Source organism: Pristiophorus japonicus, chromosome 4 (assembly GCF_044704955.1).
Source record: "Pristiophorus japonicus isolate sPriJap1 chromosome 4, sPriJap1.hap1, whole genome shotgun sequence".
NCBI lineage: Eukaryota > Metazoa > Chordata > Chondrichthyes > Pristiophoridae > Pristiophorus > Pristiophorus japonicus.
Genome location: NC_091980.1, coordinates 152,909,279 through 152,932,388, shown reverse-complemented (window position 1 = coordinate 152,932,388; position 23,110 = coordinate 152,909,279). Strand labels below are relative to the sequence as shown.

General features: G+C 46.6%; 1 protein-coding gene across 1 annotated transcript in view; it reads right to left on the bottom strand.

Annotated features, from left to right (window-relative positions):
- Nucleotides 1-225: 225 nt before the first annotated feature.
- Nucleotides 226-23,110, bottom strand: part of LOC139262700 (RNA-binding protein 25-like) — a 79,144-nt gene continuing 56,259 nt past the window's right edge. The window contains exons 11-14 of the mRNA XM_070877852.1: nt 13,108-13,192; nt 10,940-11,038; nt 10,093-10,140; nt 226-1,623 (exon numbers count right to left, since the gene is read on the bottom strand). Coding sequence (XP_070733953.1) covers nt 1,531-1,623; nt 10,093-10,140; nt 10,940-11,038; nt 13,108-13,192 — 325 coding nt within the window. The 3' untranslated portion in view covers nt 226-1,530. The remainder of the gene's footprint in view (nt 1,624-10,092; nt 10,141-10,939; nt 11,039-13,107; nt 13,193-23,110) is intronic.

Genomic DNA, 23,110 nt, shown 5'->3' with positions numbered 1-23,110 from the left:
CGGATTTTAAAAGTTTGTGGATTGTTGGAAACGCAGTTAGCCAGGAAGTCCACAAAATCAACCAAAGTTGCCCTGCCCTCCCATTTACTGACACTCCACCCAACATCTCCCAACTAATGGCCTGGAGGAAATATGGAAAGATAGCTTTATTTTAAAAGCGAGATGGTATTGTATACAATCCTTACAGTACTAATTCTTGTATGTAATACTCAACCGGTGTTAGTGTAAAATTACAAACTTAATTTTCTTTATTGAAAATGTTAGCAATCATCTATATATGCAAACAATAGTTTTATTTCTAGCCATCAGAACTGTCTTTGTTTCCAACTATGAGCTGGTATCTGCAAAACTGTAAAGCCTAGAGTTTCTAATCCGGGTTTAAAAAGTGAAAGGAAAACCAAACGTACTTCCCAGCGAGCCAAGGACTCTCGAGAACACTTCTGGATCTGCAATAAATAATTCCATCAGATTCTGCAGCCCCACAGACCCGTGTAGGTGCTCTCAACATTGTATATTGAAGACTTTTGAAAATAAAGCCTCCCAACCATTTTGGATGAAACTAGAGACTCTGGATACAGTGACCCAAGATTAAAAGGACCCATTAAAGAGATAGCATTCCTTTTAATGGGCCGACATAGGTTGAATATCCAAGCTCACCATCAAGCCTACATAACATTGCTTAAAACACATTACACCCTTTACAAACAAAGGTCATTGCAGTTTATTAAAACTTCACCCCAAAGTAATTATACGAGACTGACAAAACAATAGCTTGCTCCTTGTACTCGCATCAAAAATAATTTTGGCTATATAAAAAAAACTGGTAAATGTAAAATGTTACAAAGGTTTGATTTCAAAACACATTTTAAATTAAACCTACGTTGGCAACTAAAGGGGATACAGATCTCTTTAAAAAGTCAACTAAGACATTCTCAAACCTTTTTATTTATTTCAAAAACATTTAAACCCTACTCTGTCACCTGCTGGAAATGCAAACATTTTAAATGCAACATTTAAAATATTTTCATAACGACAAGAAAACGTGTCTGCATCTTTCAAAGTTTTCTCTCTCAAAATTACTAGTTTCAAACCATAAATGTATAAACATCTCGTTTCTAAACCTGCTCCTCCATATCACAGGAACAACCTGGATATTAAGTGAAAATACCTTGCATCAATACAGCACAACCTTCCGTAAATGTAACACCGACAGGTTAGGAACAGAAATCAGTGTGTTGGTGATGAAAATACACAGCAGAAGCGTTCAATTTATAAAAAATAACCAGTCATTTATCTCAGTCAGTGAAATGAAGAGGGACGATGTAGGCAGATTTCTATTAACTGTACATCTTCAGGGATTTGACAAACCAAAGGGGGAGGTGGGGGCGGGGGAAAAAAGGAACTTCACATTATCTCTACAATAAAAAATACAAGCTTCACAAGTGCCTTTGAGGACAGATGAAAGTTACAGTTTTGAAGAATGGAAGAAATGTTTCCAAAAGACAGATTCCTATGGATATGAATTGCAATCTATTTAACAAGTCCTATCTTTTTAGCCTCCGTTTCATATATTAATAACCTCCACATCTTCACTATGAAGACTTCTGCTTCTTCATCCAGTACCTGAAGGAAGAAATAATATTTTGTTTAATATAATGTAAAGTAGTTTTACAGTTCTTTGTTTCGTCACTCCAATGCTGTGGTTTCCTCTGCAGGCGCTGGCTCATCCTGGGCTACATTACCATGACCACTGTCCACACTACGGCACTCTGTTCCAGTGGCCTCTCATCATGGGAGATTCTGAACAATGAAAGGCAGCAAGCATTGATCATTGTGAAGCTCGCGCGCCCAGACCCGCCCCCTCCCCCGCACAGATGCGCCCCCCCTGCGCGCACACATCCCTGCCCGCAAACACGCGCCCCCCCACCCCCCCCCCCCCCCACACACAGCAGGATGTGACCCCCCCCCAGGATGTTGGTGGTGGGGCATTCGGCAATGGTACTGCCATTAAATGTCAAGGTGCGGTGGCTAGACTCCGCTGGTTGGAGATAGTCATTGCCTGGCACTTGTGGCGCAAATGTTACTTGCCATTTATCAACCCAGGTCTTGCTGCATGTGGGCATGGACTGCTTCATTATCTGAGGAGTTGCGAATGGCACTGAACACTCTGCAATCATCAGCGAACATCCCCACTTCTGACCTTATGATGGAGGGAAGGTCATTCATGAAGCAGCTGGAGATGGCTGGGCCTAGGACACTGCCCTGAGGAACTTTTGCAGCTATGTCCTGGGGCTGTGATGATTGACCTCCAACCACCACAACCATCTTCCTTTGTGCTCAGTATGACTCCAGCCAGTGGAGAGTTTCCCCCCTGATTCCCATTGACCAGGTTTACTAGGGCTCCTTGTTGCCACAGTTGATCAAATGCTGCCTTGATGTCAAGGGCAGTCACTCTCACTGACCTCTGGAATTCGGCTCTTGTGTCCATGTTTGGATCAAGGCTGTAATGAGGTCTGGAGCCGAGTGGTCCTGACGGAACCCAAACTGAGCATCGGTGAGCAGGAAATTGGCTGCTTGATAGCACTGTCGACGACACCTTTCATCACTTTGCTGATGATTGAGAGTAGGGTGATGGGGCAATAATTGGCCGGATTGGATTTGATCTCCTTTTTGTGGACAGGATATACCTGGGTAGTTTTCCACATTGTCAGATAGATGCCAGTGTTGTAGCTGTACTGGAAGAGCTTGGCTAGAGGCGCACAAGTCTTTAGCACAACAGCTGGGATGTTGTCAGGGCCCATAGCCTTTGCTGTATCCAGTGCGCTCAGCCATTTCTTGATATCATGTGGAGTGAATCGAATTGATTGAAGACTGGCTTCTGTGATGCTGGGGACCTTAGGAGGAGACTGATAATGGATCATCCACTCGGTACTTCTAGCTGAAGATGGTTGCAAATGCTGCAGCCTTGTCTTTTGCACTCATATGCTGGGCTCCGCCATCATTGGGAGGGAGATATTCATGCAGCCTCCTCCTCTCGTTAGTTGTTTAATGGTCCACCACCATTCACAACTCGATGTGGCCGGACTACAGAGCTTTAATTTGATCCATTGGCTGTGGGATCGCTTAGCCTTGTCTATAGCATGCTGCTTCCGCTGTTCAGCATGCATGTAAGTCCTGTGTTGTAGCTTCCCCAGGTTGGCACCTCATTTTTTGATACTGGTGCTGCTCCTGGCATGCTCTTCTACACTCCTCATTGTACCAGGGTTGATCCCCTGACTTGATGGTAATGGTAGAGTGAGGGATATATCGGGTCATGACCAACTGAACAAATACTTTGGTTCTGTCTTCACGAAGGAAGACACAAATAACCTTCCGGAAATACTAGGGGACCGAGGGTCTAGCGAGAAGGAGGAACTGAAGGAAATCCTTATTAGTCAAGAAATTGTATTAGGGAAATTGATGGGATTGAAGGACGATAAATCCCCGGGGCCTGATTGTCCGCATCCCAGAGTACTTAAGGAAGTGGCCCTAGAAATAGTGGATGCATTGGTGATCATTTTCCAACAGTCTATCAACTCGGGATCAGTTCCTATGGACTGGAGGGCAGTTAATGTAAAACCACTTTTTAAAAAAAGGAGGGAGAGAAAGCGGGTAATTATAGACCGGTTAGCCTGACATCAGTTTGGGGAAAATGTTGGAATCAATTATTAAAGATGAAATAGCAGCGCATTTGGAAAAGTGACAGGATCAGTCCAAGTCAGCATGGAATTATGAAATGAAAATCATGCTTGACAAATCTTCTAGAATTTTTTGAGGATGTAACTAGCAGAGTGGACAAGGGAGAACCAGTGGATGTGGAGTATTTGGACTTTCAAAAGGCTTTTGACAAGATTCCACACAAGACATTGGTGTGCAAAATTAAAGCACATGGTATTGGGGGTAACGTACTGACGTGGATAGGGAACTGGTTGGCAGACAGGAAGCAGAGAGTCGGGATAAATGGGTCCTTTTCAGAATGGCAGGCAGTGACTAGTGGGGTGCCGCAGGGCTCAGTGCTGGGACCCCAGCTCTTTACAATATACATCAATAATTTAGATAAAGGAATTGAGTGTAATATCTGCAAGTTTGCAGATGACACTAAATTGGGTGGTGGTGTGAACTGTGAGGAGGATGCTAAGAGGCTGCAGGGTGACTTGGACAGGTTAGGTGAGTGGGCAAGGGCATGGCAGATGCAGTATAATGTGGATAAATGTGAGGTTATCCACTTTGGTGGCAAAAACATGAAGGCAGAATATTATCTGAATGGCAGCAGATTAGGAAAAGGGGATGTGCAACAAGACCTGGGTGCCATGGTACATCAGTCATTGAAGGTTGGCATGCAGGTACAGTAGGCGGTGAAGGCGGCAAATGGCATGTTGGCCTTCATAGCTAGGGGATTTGAGTATAGGAGCAGAGAGGTCTTGCTGCAGCTGTACAGGGCCTTGGTGAGGCCTCAACTGGAATATTGTGTTCAGTTTTGGTCTCCTAATCTGAGGAAGGACGTTCTTGCTATTGAGGGAGTGCAGCGAAGGTTCACCAGACTGATTCCCGGGATGGCAGGACTGACATATGAGGAGAGACTGGAGTGACTGGGCCTGTATTCACTGGAGTTTAGAAGAATGAGAGGGGATCTCATATAAACATATAAAATTCTGACAGGACGGGACAGGTTAGATTCAGGAAGAATGTTCCCGATGTTGGGGAAGTCCAGAACCAGGGGTCACAGTCTAAGGATAAGGGGTAAGCCATTTAGGACTGAGATGAGGAGAAACGTCTTCACTCAGAGTTGTTAACCTGTGGAATTCTCTTCTGCAGAGAGTTGTTGATGCCAGTTCGTTAGATATATTCAAGAGGGAGTTGGATATGGCCCTTATGGCTAAAGGGATCAAGGGGTATGGAGAGAAAGCAGGAAAGGGGTACTGAGGTGAATGATCAGCCATGATCTTATTGAATGGTGGTGCAGGCTCAAAGAGCTGAATGGCCTACTCCTGCACCTATTTTCTATGTTTCTATGTTAGATTGCGGTGGAATACAATTCGGCTGTTACTGATGGCCCACAGAATCTCATGGATGCCCTGTTTAGAGCTGCTAGATCTGTTCTAAATCTATCCCATTTAGCACGGTAGCAGTGACACATAACACGATGGAGGGCGTCCTCAGTGTGAAGACAGGACTTTGCCTCCACAAGGACTGTGCGGTGGTCACTGCTACCAATGCGGTCATGGACAAATTCATCTGCAACAGATAGATTGGTGAGGACGAGGTCAAGTAGGTTTTCCCTCATGTTGGTTCTCTCACCACCTGCTGTAAGCCCAGTCTGGCAGCTATGTTCTTCAGGACTCGGCCAGCTCAGTCAGTAATGGTGCTACCGAGCCACCCTTGGTGATGGACATTGAAGTCCCCCACCCAAAGTACATTCTGTGCCCTTGCTACCCTCAGTGCTTCTTCAAAGTTGTGTTCAACATGGAGGAGTACTGAGTCATCAGCTGAGGGAGGGCGGGAGGTGGTAATCAGCAGGAGGTTTCCTTGCCCATGCTTGAACTGAAGCCATGAGACTGCATGGGGTCCGGAGTCAATGTTGAGGACTCTCAGGGCCACTCACTCCCGACTGTATACCACTGTGCTGCCACCCCTAGTGGGTCTGTCCTGCCAGTGGGATGATGATGGAGGAGTCTGGGACATTGGATGAAAGGTATGATTCTGTGAGTATGACTATGTCAGGCTGTTGCTTGACTAGTCTGTGGGACAAGTTCTCCCAATTTTGCTTTCTCAGATGCTGGTGAGAAAGACTTTGCAGGGTGTGCCGTTGCCGTGTCCGTAGCCGGTGGTCCATCCAGTTTTATTCTAGCTATTGTTTTTCGTAGCGGTTGTGTACAACTGAGTGTCTCGCTGGGCCACTTCACAGGGCAGTTAAGAATCAACCACATTGCTGTGGGTCTGGATTCGCATATAGGCCAGACCGGGTAAGGACTGCAGATTTCCTTAATGATATTAGTGGGTTTTTACGACAATCCAATAGTTTCATGGTCACCATTACAAATACTGCATAAGAACATAAGAAATAGGAGCAGGAGTTGGCCACCTGGCCTCTCGAGCCTGTTCCGCCAATCAATAAGATCATAGCTGATCTGATCATGGACTCAGATCTACTTCCCTGCCCGCTCCCCATAACCCTTTACTCCCTTATCGCTCAAAAATCTGTCTAGCTCCACCTTAAATATATTCAATGACCCAGCCTCCACAGCTCTCTAGGGCAGAGAATTCCATAGATTTACAACCCTTCTCATCTCAGTTTTAAATGGGTGGCCCCTTATTCTAAGACTATGTCCCCTAGTTCTAGTTTCCCCTATGAGTGGAAATATCCTCTCTGCATCCACCTTGGCGAGCTCCCTCATTATCGTACATGTTTCGATAAGATCACCTCTCATTCTTCTGAACTACAATGTGTATCGGCCCAACCTATTCAACCTATCTTCATAAATCAACCACCTCATCTCTGGAATCAACCCAGTGAACCTTCTCTGAACTGCCTCCAATGCAAGTATATCCTTCCTTAAATATGGAGACCAAAACTGTACGCAGTACTCCAGGTGTGGCCTCACCAATATCCTGTACAGTTGTAGCAGGACTTCTCTGCTTTTATACTCTATCCCCCTTGTAATAAAGGCCAACATTCCATTTACCTTCCTGTATAGGGACTTGCTGTACCTGCATACTAACTTTTTGTGTTTCATGTACAAGAACCCCCAGGTCTCTCTGTACTGCAGCACTTTGCAATTTTTATCAATTTAAATTATAATTTGCTTTTCTATTTTTTCTGCCAAAGTGGATAACCTCACATTTTCCCGCATTATACTCCATCTGCCAAATTTTTGCCCACTCATTTAGCCTGTCTATATCCCTTTGCAGATTTTTTGTGTCCTCACAATTTGCTTTCCCACCCATCTTTGTATCATCAGCAAACTTGGCTACGTTACACTCGGTCCCTTCATCCAAGTCATTAATATAGATTGTAAATAGTTGAATCCCCAGCACCGATCCCTGCGGCACCCCACTAGTTATTGTTTGCCAACCGGAAAATGACCCATTTATCCCAACTCTCTGTTTTCTGTTAGTTAGCCAATCCTCTATCCATGCTAATATATTACTCCTAGCCCCATGAACTTTTGCGCAGTAAGCTTTTATGTGGCACCTTATTGAATGCCTTCTCGAAACCAAAGACACCACATCCACTGGTTCGCCCTTATCCACCCTACTCGTTACATCCTCAAAGAACTCCAGCAAATTTGTTAAACTTAATTTCCCTTTCATAAAACCATGCTAATTCTGCTTGACTGCATTATGCTTTTCCAAATGTCTTGCTACTGCTTCCTTAATAATGGACTCCAGCATTTTCCCGACAACAGATGTTAGGCTAACTGGGCTATAATTTCCTGCTTTCTGTCTGCCTCCTTTTTTAAACAGTTTTTCAATCCGCTGGGACCTCTCCAGAATCCAGGGAATTTTGGTAGATTACAACCAATGCATCCACTATTTCTACAGCCACTTCTTTTAAGACCCTAGAAGGTAAGGCATCAGGTCCAGGGGACTTGTCTGTCTTTAGTCCCATTATTTTACCAAGTACTACTTCATTAGTGATAGTGATTGTATTAAGTTCCTCCCTCCCTATAGCCCCTTGATTATCCAATATTGGGATGTTTTTAGCGTCTTCTATCGTGAAGACCGATACAAAATATTTGTTCAACGTCTCTACCATTTCCCTGTTCTCCATTATTAATTCCCCAGTCTCATCCTCTAAGGGACCAACACTTACTTTAGCCACTCTTTTCCTTTTTATGTACCTGTAGAAACACTTATTATAATGGCAGTTGGTCATATCCCACCATTCACACCCTATCTTGATGAATGTTTTTCTAACTCCTGGCATTACCATTTGAATTTGGGCCATCATCCCTTTTGTCCCTCTAATCTCTCCCCTTCTTCCAACCTCTCTCAGACCTTCCCTTTTGTTCTTTCTTCCCCTCTTCCTTTCAGTGCTTTCCGAACACTCCAGTTCTGATGAAGGGTCATCGACCCGAAACGTTAACTCTGCTTCCAGTATTTTTAGCCCCAACATCCGTCCATGCCTGTAGATTACTAGTCCAGTGACGTTACCACTATGCTACCGTACCCATGTCTCTATTAATGAATGATTAACTCTGTGGCATATGCTTGTGTGTACATACACGTACCACACTGGCCCTACTCATGCTGCTCTTTTACCAGACTGAAAAACTAACCGAGTAACTATCCTGCTCCATTGAGACAAAAAGTGTTACCAATAACCAGCTCAGCTGAACTTAATGAGAAAGCAACTTTTTGCAACACGAGAGAAAATCTGACACCAAGGGCGACCAAAAGCTTGGTCAGAGGGGTGTTTTCAGGAAACTTTTATAAGGAGGAGGGGGAGATGGCGAGGTGGAGGGATTTATAGAGCTAATTCCAAGCACAATACCGAGGCGGCTGAAGGCATGGCCAACAGTGCAGCAAAGGGAGGCCAGTCAGGAGAAGGAAAAGCTCCGGGTGGCAGAAGGGGTGGAGGTTTGAAGGACGTTAGAGATAAGAAAGGGAGAAGATGCAATGTTTTTCATTTTGAGGCGCTGGTGGATCAGAAGTCAGCGGGGGTCATCCAGGACATGGATGAGGGTGATCGAGATGGGGCGCAGGATAGGATACAGGGAGCAGATTTTTGGATATGCTAAAGTTTATGGAGGGTGGGGGAGCATTGAAATAGTTTGGTCTAATGGTGATAAAAACATAGGTAAGGATTTCAGCAGCAGATAGACTGAGGTGGGGCAAGGCAGGCAATATTACATGGTACAAGCAGACAATCATTGTGATGGAGAGGATATGGGGTTGGAAGGCGAAGTTGCAAATAGCCTGTTTCAGCCTGAGATAGTGTCTGGGGAGAGGGATGGAAGCTGTGGCAAGGATACAAAGTTTGTGACAATGGCTTTGGTCCATCCAATACTTGGGTGAAATTGCGGCTCACCCTAGACTGATTGCAGAGGTGGTGGAAACATACATATGGAAGGATTGGCCCCACGTCTGCAGATGATGTCACCAAATGGCAGCATGTAGAGGAGGAAGATTGGCGGCCAAGGAACATCCTTGGTGGACTCCAGAGACAATGGGGCAGATGAGAAGCCATTGATGGAGATGCTCCAGCTACAATTAGGAAGGCAAGAGTGGAACTAAGTGAGGGCAGATCACTGAACTGGACACAGTTCCGGTAAGGTCATTGACCTAAAATGTTAACTCTGTTTCTCTCTCCACAGATGCTGTCTGACCTGCTGAGTATTCTAGCATTTTCCGTTTATAGTTCAGATTTCCAGCATCCGCAGTATTTTGCCTGTGACAGAGGAGAGTCGGTGGTCGACCATGTCAACGGCTGCAAACAGGTCGAGGTGCGATCGTGCATTATGGTCACCCTCATGTTAATTGGTCAGGTACTGTGGCAGGGCAGGAAACCTGATTGGAGATATTCAGTTTTGAACACGAAGAGGACAGTAACTTGAGAGAAAATAATTTTGAATGTCAGCTAGCATGTGACGTGGAAGGGAAGTTGGCTAGCCAGCAGGTTAAGTGGAAGTAAAGGGACTAAGAGGGGATAAAGTATGCTTAGAGAAGACACAAGGGGACATGCAAGAGAAACTGGTTAAGAGCTATGGATGTAGGGAGGCTTCCCCGTCTTCAGAAGGCACAAAAACTATGGGGGCAATGATAAATGTTTGGCTCAGTGCTGCATTATAAACCAAAATTTTGTTCCTAAAGGTGATGCTCTGTCTTAAAAGGGACAGTCTCTATTTTAGCTGATTCTCACGTTGCCCAGACCAAGTAGCTTGAGTCGAAGAGCTCAGTAAAGAAAGCTTGCTCTAGGTCATGCTGCTTTTTCAGTTCTTACCATTTCGGAGATTTGGCCCCTAAGGTAACATGTTCACAAATAAGCTGATTTTAGAGGGCGCGGTGTAAATTATTGGAATATAGAATCTCAGAGATAGCAAAACAACTTACCATGGCTACATCATCTAAAATGCTCTGTGGTGAACTGTGTGCCATGACCTGTGGAAGAAAATCAGTTCAGTCACAAAAGATGGTTTATAATTACATTAACATTTTAACAGCAGATTTGTAGAGCAGAAAGTCACTGCTTAGCCAATGTTCCAAAAACTTCAACTGCCAGCAGCTTTCAGTGCAGCCTTGATGCTGTATGCATGAAATTAGCAAAAAATGATTGAACGACGGGAGGGCGAGAGTGAATGGAGCAGGTAGCCTTAGTTTATGGTTTGCTCATCCTTTAATTTACAGTTTTATTAACTGAAATAAAGTTGAGCTTGTCTAATAGTACTGATGAACTTTCAACTTAACTGGTAATAACTTTTTCAAATATGTCAAAATATCACAAAATGTGTTCTGAGGGCATTTACTTCAGGAGAGTGAAGGGGGACATGGTTGCGTATTTAAAATAAATTTCTTCCGTTAAAAATGGCTGCAGTTAATCAAAACCTGATAATGTTGAACTCACGCCGTTAGAATAACCTGCTTGTAAATGATGCGTGCTGTTTCATACCCGTAACGATATCCAGAGTGCGCAAGTTCAAATTTCATCCTAAACTGAAATTTAAACTGGGTGAATTTTGGTTGCCAGGTTTTACCGCTTCTTCAGGGCACTTACGTAGAGTGTTCCCCACAGGGAGAAAATGCCAGTCGGAAGTATCCCGTCCACCGATCAGTTATTAGACCAACAGCAACTATGTAGGGTATAGTGCCCGCCTGCAGAGTGGGCTGTAGCACCGCTGCACACACAACAGCAGGGGCAAGGTTTACACTAATGTATTTTCTAAACCTTAGAATCACTAACCTTTGAACAAACAAAGTCAACTAGAGTTGCTTCTTCTTCACCAATGTATTCTATGATTTTTTTATTGATCCATGGTCTAATGCGGCGGTCCATCAAGTTCTGTTACAAGCAAAAAAGGTCAGAAGATACAATTAAAATAATGTTATTCAACTGTAACCCAGAAACATGACAAATCCAGTTTAATATTAATCACCACACCCTTCAATGAAAATCAATTTACACAAGATAGAATAGGAGATTTGTATCCACAAATCCCTACGTGGCGAGTTCTCCATTCTGGCAGGGCTTTGAGCAGTAGCAGTGCAGAGGGGAAAACACACACAACTCAACATCTTGGATTAAATACTTGAATTTACATAGCGTCTTTTACAACCTCAGGATGTCTCAAAGCGTTTTACAGCCAACAAAGTACTTTTGGAGTGTAGTCACTGTTGTAATGTAGGAAAACTGGAAGCATTAAACAGCTCAGCTCTCCTGCCCTGCCGCTCAGTAAATCATTACATTTGAGAAACGCCGTGCTTCAAGCTTCTAATTTAATAAACAATCAGGATTTAATTCCTTGCTGCAGTTATTTTTATTGAATGCTATGAACAAAGGAAAAGATTTGCAAAGGAGCTGTTTTTCCACAGGTGACAGTAGTCACCCCATCTTGATGGCCCCAAGTTTCCACATGATTTGCTCCTGATTTTTAGGAGCAACTGGTGGAGAACGAAGTATCTTAGAAATCGGAATTCTCCACATTTAAGTTTTCTGCAGTTCTAGTCAGGTAGAACAGTTTCACTTTTGAACAGAATTTTTTTTTCCCAAAAGGGAGCGTGTCCGGCCACTGACGCCTGATTTGAAAGTTTCCACAGTGAAAACGTACTCCAAACTAACTTAGAATGGAGCAAGTGAAGATTTTTGTAGGCTTGAAAAAACCTCATCGACACATTAAAAAATCAGGCGCAGGTTACAAATTAGGCGTCCGGAACGAGGTGGGGGGGGGGGGGGGGGGAGAGAGGGAAGTCATTACATTCTACAATAAATCCTTAGTTATACTTATACAAATAAATCCAACCTGAATAAAAATTTACAAGCAAAGAAAAGATTAAATAAACCATGTTCCTACCTGTGTGAAAGTGGTTCAGGCAGGCCTTTCAGGCAGCGGTTTCCCGACGGCAGGCAGGGAGAAGGCTGCAGGAAGCCTCAGAACTTCAGGCAGCCGTTCCCGATGGCGGGGGGGGGGGGGGGGGGGGGCAGTGAGAAGGCTGCAGGAAGCCTCAGAAGTTGAGGCAGCCGTTCCCGACGGCAGGGGGTGGGGGGAGGCAGTGAGAAGGCTGCAGGAAGCCTCAGAAGTTGAGGCAGCCATTCCCGTCGGGCCCGACTGACAGCAGAGGGAGAAAGCTGCAAGAAGCCTCAGTGCTGATCATGGAAGAGCAATGTGGTTTTATTAAAAAATGTTAAAAATTGAACAGCTACAAAGAATTTGAATAGTCTCAAACAAGTGCATGTGTCTCGTTTATCACAGTCTATCTTTAATTACAGAATGCACTCCCTCACACACAGAAATATCAAGAAAATTAAAATACAAGCCTTTGCAAGGGTTCAATAAACAAATGTTCACTTTTGCTGCAGCACTTTTTAAAATGGCCGAGTGCCAATGTTTCCTTCACACTGCGCATGCGCGAACGCTCCAACGCACACGCGCAGGGTTGCCGGCATGAAAAAAAACTCATTTAAATGGTACCCGCCCCCTCCTACTTACAAAATTGCCGCGAGTGGTAGGCTCCGCCCTCTGGGCACCGCGCCAAGCAGACATCGAGCTGCAAAGCGCTCGAGAATAGCGCGTTTTCGGCGCGAAAAACGGGCGCCCAGCTCGGAGGGGCGCCTGTTTTGCCGCGTGTGGAAACTTGGGGCCGATGTGTTTAATTCCAGTCAACTGATTCAGTGAAGGAGCTGTACTTTTCAGTTAATTTCTTCGTTCATTCACGTGTAAAAAAAAAACCTTGTTGACCAGGCATTTTAGACATTTGAAAGAGAGACACACACACGTCTGGTGACTGTGTTAACATTTACTCCAAAGTAGCATACCGTTGCTGAGCAAGAGGAAAATCTGCACATTTTATCATTGGATGTTGGAGCTGTGGGAGGCGCTGGCTAGGCCACCATTCCTGACCAGGCCTACTTGCCCAGAAGGTGGTGGGCGACCCGACTGCTTTCTTTAACCGTTGTAGTCTAATTCTTTGCAGCGATTTGATACAACGGAGTGCCTTGCTAGGCCACCAGAGGGCAGTGAAAAAACCACGTCTGTTAGAAAACCGATCTTACTGTGGAGTGAATATTATGCTAGACACTGGGAGAAGCCTGAAATTCACCCTTTAAGAGCAAAAACTTCAGTTTTTTTCTATAAACTGAAAAGCTGTTGTCACAGTATCTTTTGCCAGTTAGAAAGCTTTCTAATGAAAAAAAAAATTACAGAATTCAACAATCAAAATGCAAGCTTGGCTCTCCCAGATTCCTGTATCACTCCTCCCCCTCTGAAGGCAATGGCTCGAACTAGGGGGCAGTTCAACAGCTGGCAGCAAGGAGCTATCACAGCCACACACAATCTTACCCTCAGACATACACATACTGGGAGAGTGGGGGTCACTTGCCTCCGATGGGGGATCAGAAATCCTGGGCTTCTCAGCCCCCAACCCCAATTGCAGCACCCAAGCACAGAGCAGAAAACATGGCAAACCTCAGTATCACACCACACAATAAATCAGCTTTTTGCTCTCTAATTTAACCTCCTTCACCAACGTGCCAACTCCCTACCTGGGGCCATTACACAGGCAATAGATGCCCCCTGGTTCCTCAGCCAATGATGAAAGTCCTCATACTAACAGGACCATCCTGTTGCCCAAGTGTCTGGGCAGAGAGGAAGAACATTTCCGGTGACAAAAGGCTGCGTATTTTCATTCCGAAGGGAACCTTGATAAGATTGAACTGCCCACCCAAGGTTATCACAACCTACCCTCACCAGCAGGCTCCATACACAATCTGCAAGTCTTGAGGTTCTTCCTTCCCTAACTAAGAGCTACTTTACAATACCCATCTGCTGCCCTGGCTGAGGCCATGCACTCAGCAGCAGTCAAAACCCACGAGGACCTTGGTCATTTACATTACACAGCACAGGGCCAGGCCATTCATTTCAACTGCTCCGTCCTTGTGTTAATGCTCCACACCAGCCTCCACCCATCACCATAACCTTCTACTCCTTTCTCCCTTGTGTGTATCTCACTCCCACTTAAATGCATCAATACTATTCACCTCACCCTGTGGCAGCAAGTTCTACATTCTCACCCCTCTCTGGGTAAATATATCTGTCATGTATCTTACTTTATTATATATAACTGTATCCCAACATGCTATACATGACTGTAATAAGATATGACCTGTAACCACCAGCATACCTTACCACCAGGGGTGCACTTGCAAGAGACAGGTATATAAGGACAGGTCTCAGGCAAGTGCAGCATTCCAGAGCTGTGAAATAAAGGTGCAGGTCCAGAGTGACCTTGACTTCACTACATGCCTCGTGTGAATCTGTACTGAGGGAACAGGACTTTACAGTGGCGACGAGTTACGGGATTACAGAATCCACAGAATGGCGAACGGATCAGATGAAATGTACAATGCGGGAGACAGTTGGGAGGACTTTATAGAAAGGCTCCAGCAAAGCTTTGTAACCAAAGACTGGTTAGGTGACGATAAGGCAGACAAGAGAAGAGTCCATCTCTTGACCAGCTGTGGCTCGAAAACATACGCTTTAATGAAGGATCTGTTGGCACCCGAGAAACCAGCAAGTCGTTTGAAGAATTGAGCACGCTGGTAAGAGACCACCTGAAGCCAGCGAGCAGCCTACACATGGCCAGACACAGGTTCTACAACTACAGACGCTGTGTGGGCCAGAGCATACCCGACTTCGTGCCGGAACTTCGGAGGTTGGCTAGTTTATGTGAGTTCTCCGATGAACTGAGGAGAGAAATGCCGAGAGAATTTTTCATGTACAATCGATGCCCATTCGGCATCAGGTCGGCAGCTGCCATATTCCAGCGCAACATGGAGAGTCTGCTCAAGTCCATCCCGGGGACGGTTGTATTTCAAGACGACATACTTATCACGGGCAGGGACACCGACTCCCATCTCCGTAATTTGGAGGAAGTACTAAAGCGGTTGGATCGGGTAGGCCTACAAGTCAAAAAATCCAAGAGTTTGTTTCTCGCACCCGTGGTTGAATTTTTGGGCAGAAGGATTGCCGCTGATGGAATCCGCCCAACAGAGTCCAAAACAGAAGCAATTCGCCTGGCACCCAGGCCCCGGAATGTCTCAGAACTGCACACCTTTCTCGGGCTACTCAATTACTTTGGAAACTTTATGCAGAACTTAAGCACGCTGCTGGAGCCTCTCCACGTGTTACTCAGGAAGGGGTGCGATTGGTTTTGGGGGGACGCCCAGGAATGCGCCTTCAATAAGGCCCGCAACCTTCTGTGTTTCAACAGTGTTTTGACTTTCTTTGACCCAGGTAAAAAGCTAGTTCTCACATGCGATGCGTCAGCGTATGGGGTCGGGTGTGTTTTGCAACATGTCAATAGTGCGGGCAAATTACAACCCATAGCTTAGGCCTCCAGTCACTTTCGCAGGCGGAGCATGGGTACGGAATGGTAGAGAAGGAGGCGCTCGCGTGCGTGTATGGTGTCAAAAAGATGCACCAATACCTTTTCGGGGCCAAGTTCGCGTTAGAAACCGATCACAAGCCCCTCACGTCCCTCCTATCCGAGAGCAAGGCAATAAACGGCAACGCCTCGGCGTGAATTCAACGGTGGGCACTCATGCTGGCGTCCTACGACTACGCAATAAGGCACAGACAACTGTGCCGACGCGCTCAGCAGGCTACCCCTGGCGACCACGGAAGGGTCTGACGAACAGGACTGTGAGATAGTCATGGCAATCAATGCCTTTGAGTCCACAGGTTCGCCCATGACGGCTCGTCAAATCAGAGCCTGGATGGCCAGCAACCCCACGTTATCCTTAGTAAAAAGATGTGTCCTAACCGGTGACTGGGCAGAGGCTCGCAATGCCTGCCCCGAGGAATTAAAACCCTTTCACAGGCGCATGCATGAGCTATCACTACAAGCAGACTGCCTGATGTGGGGCAGCCGAGTAGTCATGCCTCTGTGAGGCAGAGAGGCATTTGTCCGGGAGCTCCACCGCGAGCACCCAGGGATCATTCTCATGAAGGCCATAGCCAGATCCCACATCTGGTGGCCTGGTATTGACGCGGACTTGGAGCTCTGCGTCCGAAGGTGCACCATTTGTGCCCAACTCAGCAATGCCCCCAGGGAGGCTCCACTGAGCCCCTGGCCCTGGCCTACCAAACCGTGGTCGCGGGTGCACGTAGACTATGCGGGCCCATTCATGGGCAAAATGTTCCTTGTAGTTGTAGATGCATTTTCAAAGTGGATCGAATGCACCATTTTAAACTCGAGCACAACCTCCACCACTGTGGAGAGCCTCGCAACCATGTTTGCAACGCACGGAATCCCTGACATATTGGTCAGTGACAATGGTCCGTGCTTCACCAGCGCAGAATTCCAAGACTTTATAATTGACCACGGCATAAATCACGTCAAGACGGCACCGTTCAAGCCGGCTTCCAACAGCCAGGCGGAGAGAGCAGTGCAAATCAGTCAACAAGGCATGCTTAAAATCCAGGGTCGCCTGTCGCGACTGCTGCTGGCATACAGATCTCGTCCGCACTCACTGACTGGGATTCCCCCCGCGCAACTGTTGATGAAAACAACTTTAAAAACAAGGCTCTCATTAATCCTCCCAGACATGCACGAAATCGTTGAGGCAAAGCGCCGTAAGCTGACTGAGTACCATGACAGAAATTTGAGGGGGAGATGGAATGAGATAGGGGACAAAGTATTTGTACTAAACTATGGCAGGGGTCCCAAATGGTTTGCAGGGACAGTAACGGGCAAGGAAGGAATCAGGCTAGTGGTAGTACAAATGGACAATGGCAAAACCTGCCGGAGGCATGTAGACCAAGTCAAAAGCAGATTTACCAACACTGCGGAACCAGAGGCAGACTACAATGTGGAACTCGCACCACACCTGGTGGACAGACAGAGGGAACAACCTGAGGAAAGGGCAATCCCAACAGACAGCCCAGGCGAGTCAACAACAATCACACCAATTGAAACAGACAGCCCAGGCGAGATACCAGCAACCACACCCAAAGAAAAACAGACACCAAGGCAAACAACTGAACTACAACTCAGACGCTCGACGCGAGAACGTAGACCACCTGAGAGACTGAACCGATAAAGACAATAAGATCTTGGGGGAGGGCGATGTCATGTATCTTATATTATTATATATAACTGTATCCTAACATGCTATTCATGACTGTAATAAGATATGACCTGTAACCACCAGCATACCTTACCACCAAGGGTGCACTTGCAAGAGACAGGTATATAAGGACAGGTCTCAGGCAAGTGCAGCATTCCAGAGCTGTGAAATAAAGGTGCAGGTCCAGAGTGACCTTGACTTCACTACATGCCTCGTGTGAATCTGTACTGAGGGGACAGGACTTTACAATATCCACAGCATAACTAAAACTGTCTATTTCCACCTCCGTAACATCACCTCAGCTCATCCACTGTTGAAACCCTCATCCAAGCCTTTGTTACTTCTAGACTTGACTACTCCAACTCACTCCTGGCTGGCCTCCCACATTCTACCCTATGTATACTTGAGGTCATCCAAAACTCGGCAGCCCGTGTCCTAACTCGCCCCGAGTCCCGCTCACCCATCACGGACCAAGTCAACATGGATTTATTAAGATTCATGCTCGACGAATCTTCTGGAATTTTTTGAGGATGTAACTAGCAGAATGGACAAGGGAGAACCAGTGGATGTGGTGTATTTGGACTTTCAAAAGGCTTTTGACAAGGTCCCGCACAGGAGAATGGTGCGCAAAATCAAAGCACATGGTATTGGGGGTAATGTACTGAAGTGGATAGAGAACTGGTTGGCAGATAGGAAGCAGAGAGTTCGGATAAACGGGTTCTTTTCAGAATGGCAGGCAGTGACTAGTGGGGTGTCGCAGGGCTCAGTGCTGGGACACCCCACTAGTCACTGCCTTTACAATGTACATTAACGAGTTAGATGAAGGAATTGAGTGTAATATCTCCAAGTTTGTGGATGACACTAAACTGGGTGGCGGTGTGAGCTGTGAGGAGGACACAAAGAGGATGCAGGGTGACTTGGACAGGTTAGGTGAGTGGGCAAATGCATGGCAGATGCAGTAAAATGTGGATAAATGTGAGGTTATCCATTTTGGGGGCAAAAACACAAAGGCAGAATATTATCTGAATAGAAACATAGAAAAATAGATGCAGGAGTAGGCCATTCGGCCCTTCGAGCCTGCACCGCCATTCAATAAGATCATGGCTGATCATTCGTTCTGTACCCCTTTCTTGCTTTTTCTCCATACCCCTTGATCCCCTTCACCGTAAGAGCCATATCTAACTCTCTCTTGAATATATCTAGTGAACTGGCATCAACAACTCTCTGCGGCAGGGAATTCCACAGGTTAACAACTCTGAGTGAAGAAGTTTCTTCTCATCTCAGTCCTAAACGGCCTACCCCTTATCCTAAGACTATGTCCCCTGGTTCTGGACTTCCCCAACATCGGGAACATTCTTCCCGCATCTAACCTGTCCAGTCCCGTCAGAATCATATATGTTTCTATGAGATCCCCTCTTATCCTTCTAAACTCCAGTGAATAAAGGCCCAGTTGATCCAGTCTCTCCTCATATGACAGCCCAGCCATCCCTGGAATCAGTCTGGTGAACCTTCGCTGCATTGGCTCCTGGTTAAGCAACACCTCGATTTCAAAATTCTCATTCTGGTTTACAAATCCCTCTATGGCCTCGCCCCTCCCGATCTCTGTAATCTCTTTCAGCCTCACAACTCCCCGAGATATCTGCGCTCCTCTAATTCTGCCCTCTTGAACATCCCCGATTATAATCACTCAACCATTGGTGGCCGTGCCTTCTGTTGCCTGGGCCCCAAGCTCTGGAACTCCCTCCTCTTTCTTTCTTTGAGACACTCCTTAAAACCTACCTCTTTGACCAAGCTTTTGGTCATCTGCCATAATTTCTTATGTGGCTCGGTGTCAAATTTATGTGTTTTTTCTTAAAACACTCCTGAAGTGCCTTACTACGTTAAAAGCGCTATATAAATACAAGCTGTTGTTATAAAGAAGTTCCTTCTGAATTTCCCTATTGGATTTATTAATGACCATCTTATATTTACGGCCTCAAGTTTTCGACTCCCCTACAAGCAGTCTACCCTATCAAACCCATTCATAATTCATAATTTTATCAGCTCACCCCTCAGCCTTCTCTTTTATCGAGAAAAGAGCCCCAGCCTGTTCAGCCTTTCTGGATAGTTAATACCTCGCAGTTCTGGTATTAGTCTTGCAAATCAATCCTGCACCTTCTCCAGCGCCTCTATATTCTTTTTATTATTATAGCAAGGGACAGAAACTGTGTGTCCAAACCATCAAGATGGCTGAACCACTGAAAGGCTCCATCAGAAGCTTACATCAAAAATAAGACAACCTATTTTGTGTGATGTGACACAGAATCCCAATGTTTCAGCACAGGAATATCGAAGTTTGCTGACAATACTAAGTTAGGTGGCACAGTGTAGTGGAGCTGGGAGCACAAAGATGAAAAGGAACATTGAGTGATTGAGTGAGTGGGCAGGACTGTGGCAGATGGAGTTCAATGTGGAAACGGGCGAGGTCATCCACTTTGGACCCAAGAAACATCGATCAGAGTATTTTCTAAATGGCGAGAAGTTGGAACTGTAGGTGAGCAGAGAGATTTAGGGTCCAAGTACAGAAATCACTAAAAGCCAGTGGGGACAGGTACAAAAGATAATTACAGGCTACTGGAATGTTGGCCTCTATCTCGAGAGAGGGGGCTGCAATACAAAGCGGGGGAAGCAATGTCAGTTTTTCTCGAAGTGATTATCTGCACCAACATTTCCTTCCGCTCATGTGCTCGGTGGACTCCGGCCTTTTTTGCGTATGCGCACTGGAACGGTCGCCATGTACAGTACGGTATATGAGGGAGCCGGAAGTGGGGCCGAACCACATTGCCAAGCCTGCAGCTGCTCCTCGAACCTGAGCCTACCACTGGGGCTTCAGGACTTTTGGCTAGAATATCGCTGTGATTACAGAGGAGGGGGGGGGCAGAGCGAGGGGGAGGGGGGGGGGGGGGGCAGAGCAAGGGGGAGGGGGGGCAGAGCAGAGCGAGGGGGAGGGGGAGGGGGGGGGGGAGGGCAGAGCGAGGGGGAGGGGGGGCAGAGCGAGGGGGATGGGGGGCAGGGCAGAGCGAGGGGGAGGGGGAGGGGGGGGAGGGCAGAGCGAGGGGGAGGGGGGGGCAGGGCAGGGCAGAGCGAGGGGGAGGGGGGGGCAGAGCGAGAACGTGATCCAGATGGTAAGACGGATCACGTTCTTCCAACCCACCCCCTTTACACCCACACCACATTCTCCCCTCCTTGCCCCTACACCTGGGTGATTGCTCAGAAAGCTCGGTGCATCTGTGACAAGTGACACTGGACCGGACAAAATCCAGAAGTCACAACACTGTCACTATTCACTTCATACCCAATAAACCCGTTAATAATCCATGACCCACACACAATGCCCCATCTAATGCTGGTGTTGGGGGCAGGGGGTGGGGGGGGGGGGGGGGGGAGAAGAGGGAGGTGATCTGCACTCCAAGGTCCCTTTGTTTCTCCACACATCTCAGTGTCCTACCATTTAATGTGTATTCCCTTGCTAGTCCTCTGCAAATACATTACCTCACACTTCTTCGATTGAATTCCATTTGCCACTGTTATGCCCACCTGACCAGTTCATTGATATCTTCCTGCAGTCTGCAGCTTTCTTCTTCATTATCAACCACACAGCCGATCTTAGTATCATCTGCAAACTTCTTATTCATCCAAGTCTAAATCATTGATATATACCACGAGGTCTTAACTCATGAGAGTGAGCCCTGTCTAATCCAAGTGAGCTCTGTTCTGTCTGGAGTCGGCAGTCAGACTGGCTCGAATTACACTTTGTAAAGAGAAACTGCTGATTGGTCCCCTTGGAGGGTAAGACACAATTAGTAATTAGGACTTTTCATCAATGGTCCCAATCAGAGCTTTAGATGGTTCAGATTAATGTGTCTATTTTTCTTTGGGTGCACAGCACATTCACAGTTTCGGGCCTGCGCAAAACTCAACATTGCAAAAGCCAGGGCTGCACAGGGGGAAACTGCAGAGCTCTGGTTAGACCCCATCTGGAGTACTGCATTTCGTTCTGGACATCACAGCGAAGGAAGGGTATATTCGCAGATTCACCAGAACGGGAGCTAAAAGCATGACATTATGAGGACAGATTCCATAGACTTGGCTTGTACTCAATGTTCCCTGTGCTTTGTTCTGCGTAGCCTGTTCTTTTAATGCACAGTCCCTTTAAATTTCCGCGCATACACAGTGTTTATAATGGAGATGCCCTTGAGTGGCCGATGCAGTACCTTTCTCAAGACTGCGCGGCCGAGCAACCTACAAGTGCTTGTATTCCCTTGAATATAGAAGATTAAGGGGTGGTCTAATTGAGGTGTTTAAGATGAGCAAAGGATTGGATAGGGGAGAGAGAGAGAGAAAAATGATTTCCTCTGGTGGGAGAGTCCAGAACTAGGGAGCATAACCTTATAATGAGACCACTGGCTGCGAAGCACTTCAGGACATCTTGAGGCTGTAAAAGGGGCTATATAAATGCAAGTTCTTCCTTTTCAATGGAAATAATCTGCCACTACGCCCCCTATCATTCTTTATAATCCTGACGACCTGCATCAGGTCACCCACCAACCTTTAACTCCAGTGGCATAGAGCCGAACTTCTCACGTCAATCTTATGAAACTGACCAACTTCCCCAGCCGACCTTGTAAATGGCTCACTCCAAGTACAACCGCCCTCCCTTCGAAAAACTCAACCTCGACCCCTCTGTCCTTGCAAACTATCGCCCCATCTCAAACATCCTGTTCCTCTCCAAAGTCCTTTAACCTGTTGTCACCTCAACTTCCCCTCAACTCCATTTCTCAACCTCGCCGCTTAGGTTTCTGAGCATGCTGCAGCACTAAAACAGCCTTAATCAAAGTCACAAATGACATCCTCTGTGGCCATGGTGCACTATCACTCCTTGCCCTTCTCAAATTCTCCGCAGTCTTTGAAAGCCAAACACCATCTTCTGTCCAATTCAGTGGAACTGCCTTCGCTCAGTTCAACTCTCTCCTATCCAATTGTAGCCAGAGTATCTCCTGCAATGGCTTCTCTTTCTGCCCCTACACGCAACTCTGGAGTCTCCTATCGATCCTTGGCCCCTACTATTCCTCATCTACAAGCTGCCCCATGATATCATCTCTTTAGATGTATGCTGACGAAATGCAGCTCTACCTCTCCTACACCTCTTTCGACCCCTCCACTGCCTGTGTTATCAGCCCGACATCCACTCCTGGACGGGCTGCAATTCTCTCCAGTTAAACACTGGGAAGACCAAAGCCACTGTCTTCATCCCCTGCCACAAGCTCCACACCCTTACTACTGATTCCACTGCTCTCCTTGCCCACTTTCAGGTTGAAGCCTGCATTCCATCGCACTGTCCCCTGTATTTGACCCCAAGTTGAACTTCTATCACAAAGACTTACACCTCGAACACGCCATAGCTGCTGAAATTCTCAAAAATGCCTTTGTCTCCGAGATTCAACTATTTCAACAGTCTCCTGGCCAGTCATTCATCCTTCTCAACTTCAGCACAGTCTTCTGCCTGTATCCCAACTCACTCACTGCCCCGTATCCCATCCGCACCCACCCACCCGATCTCACTCACTTTCCCCCCCCTCCCACCCTATCTCACAAAGTCCCTCCCCGCCACCCCACCCTATCTCACACACTCCCTCCCCTCCCACCCCACCCTATCTCACACACTCCCTCCCTTCCCACCCCACCTATCTCACACACTCCCTCCCCTCCCATCCCACCCTATCTCACAAAGTCCCTCCCCGCCACCCCCCC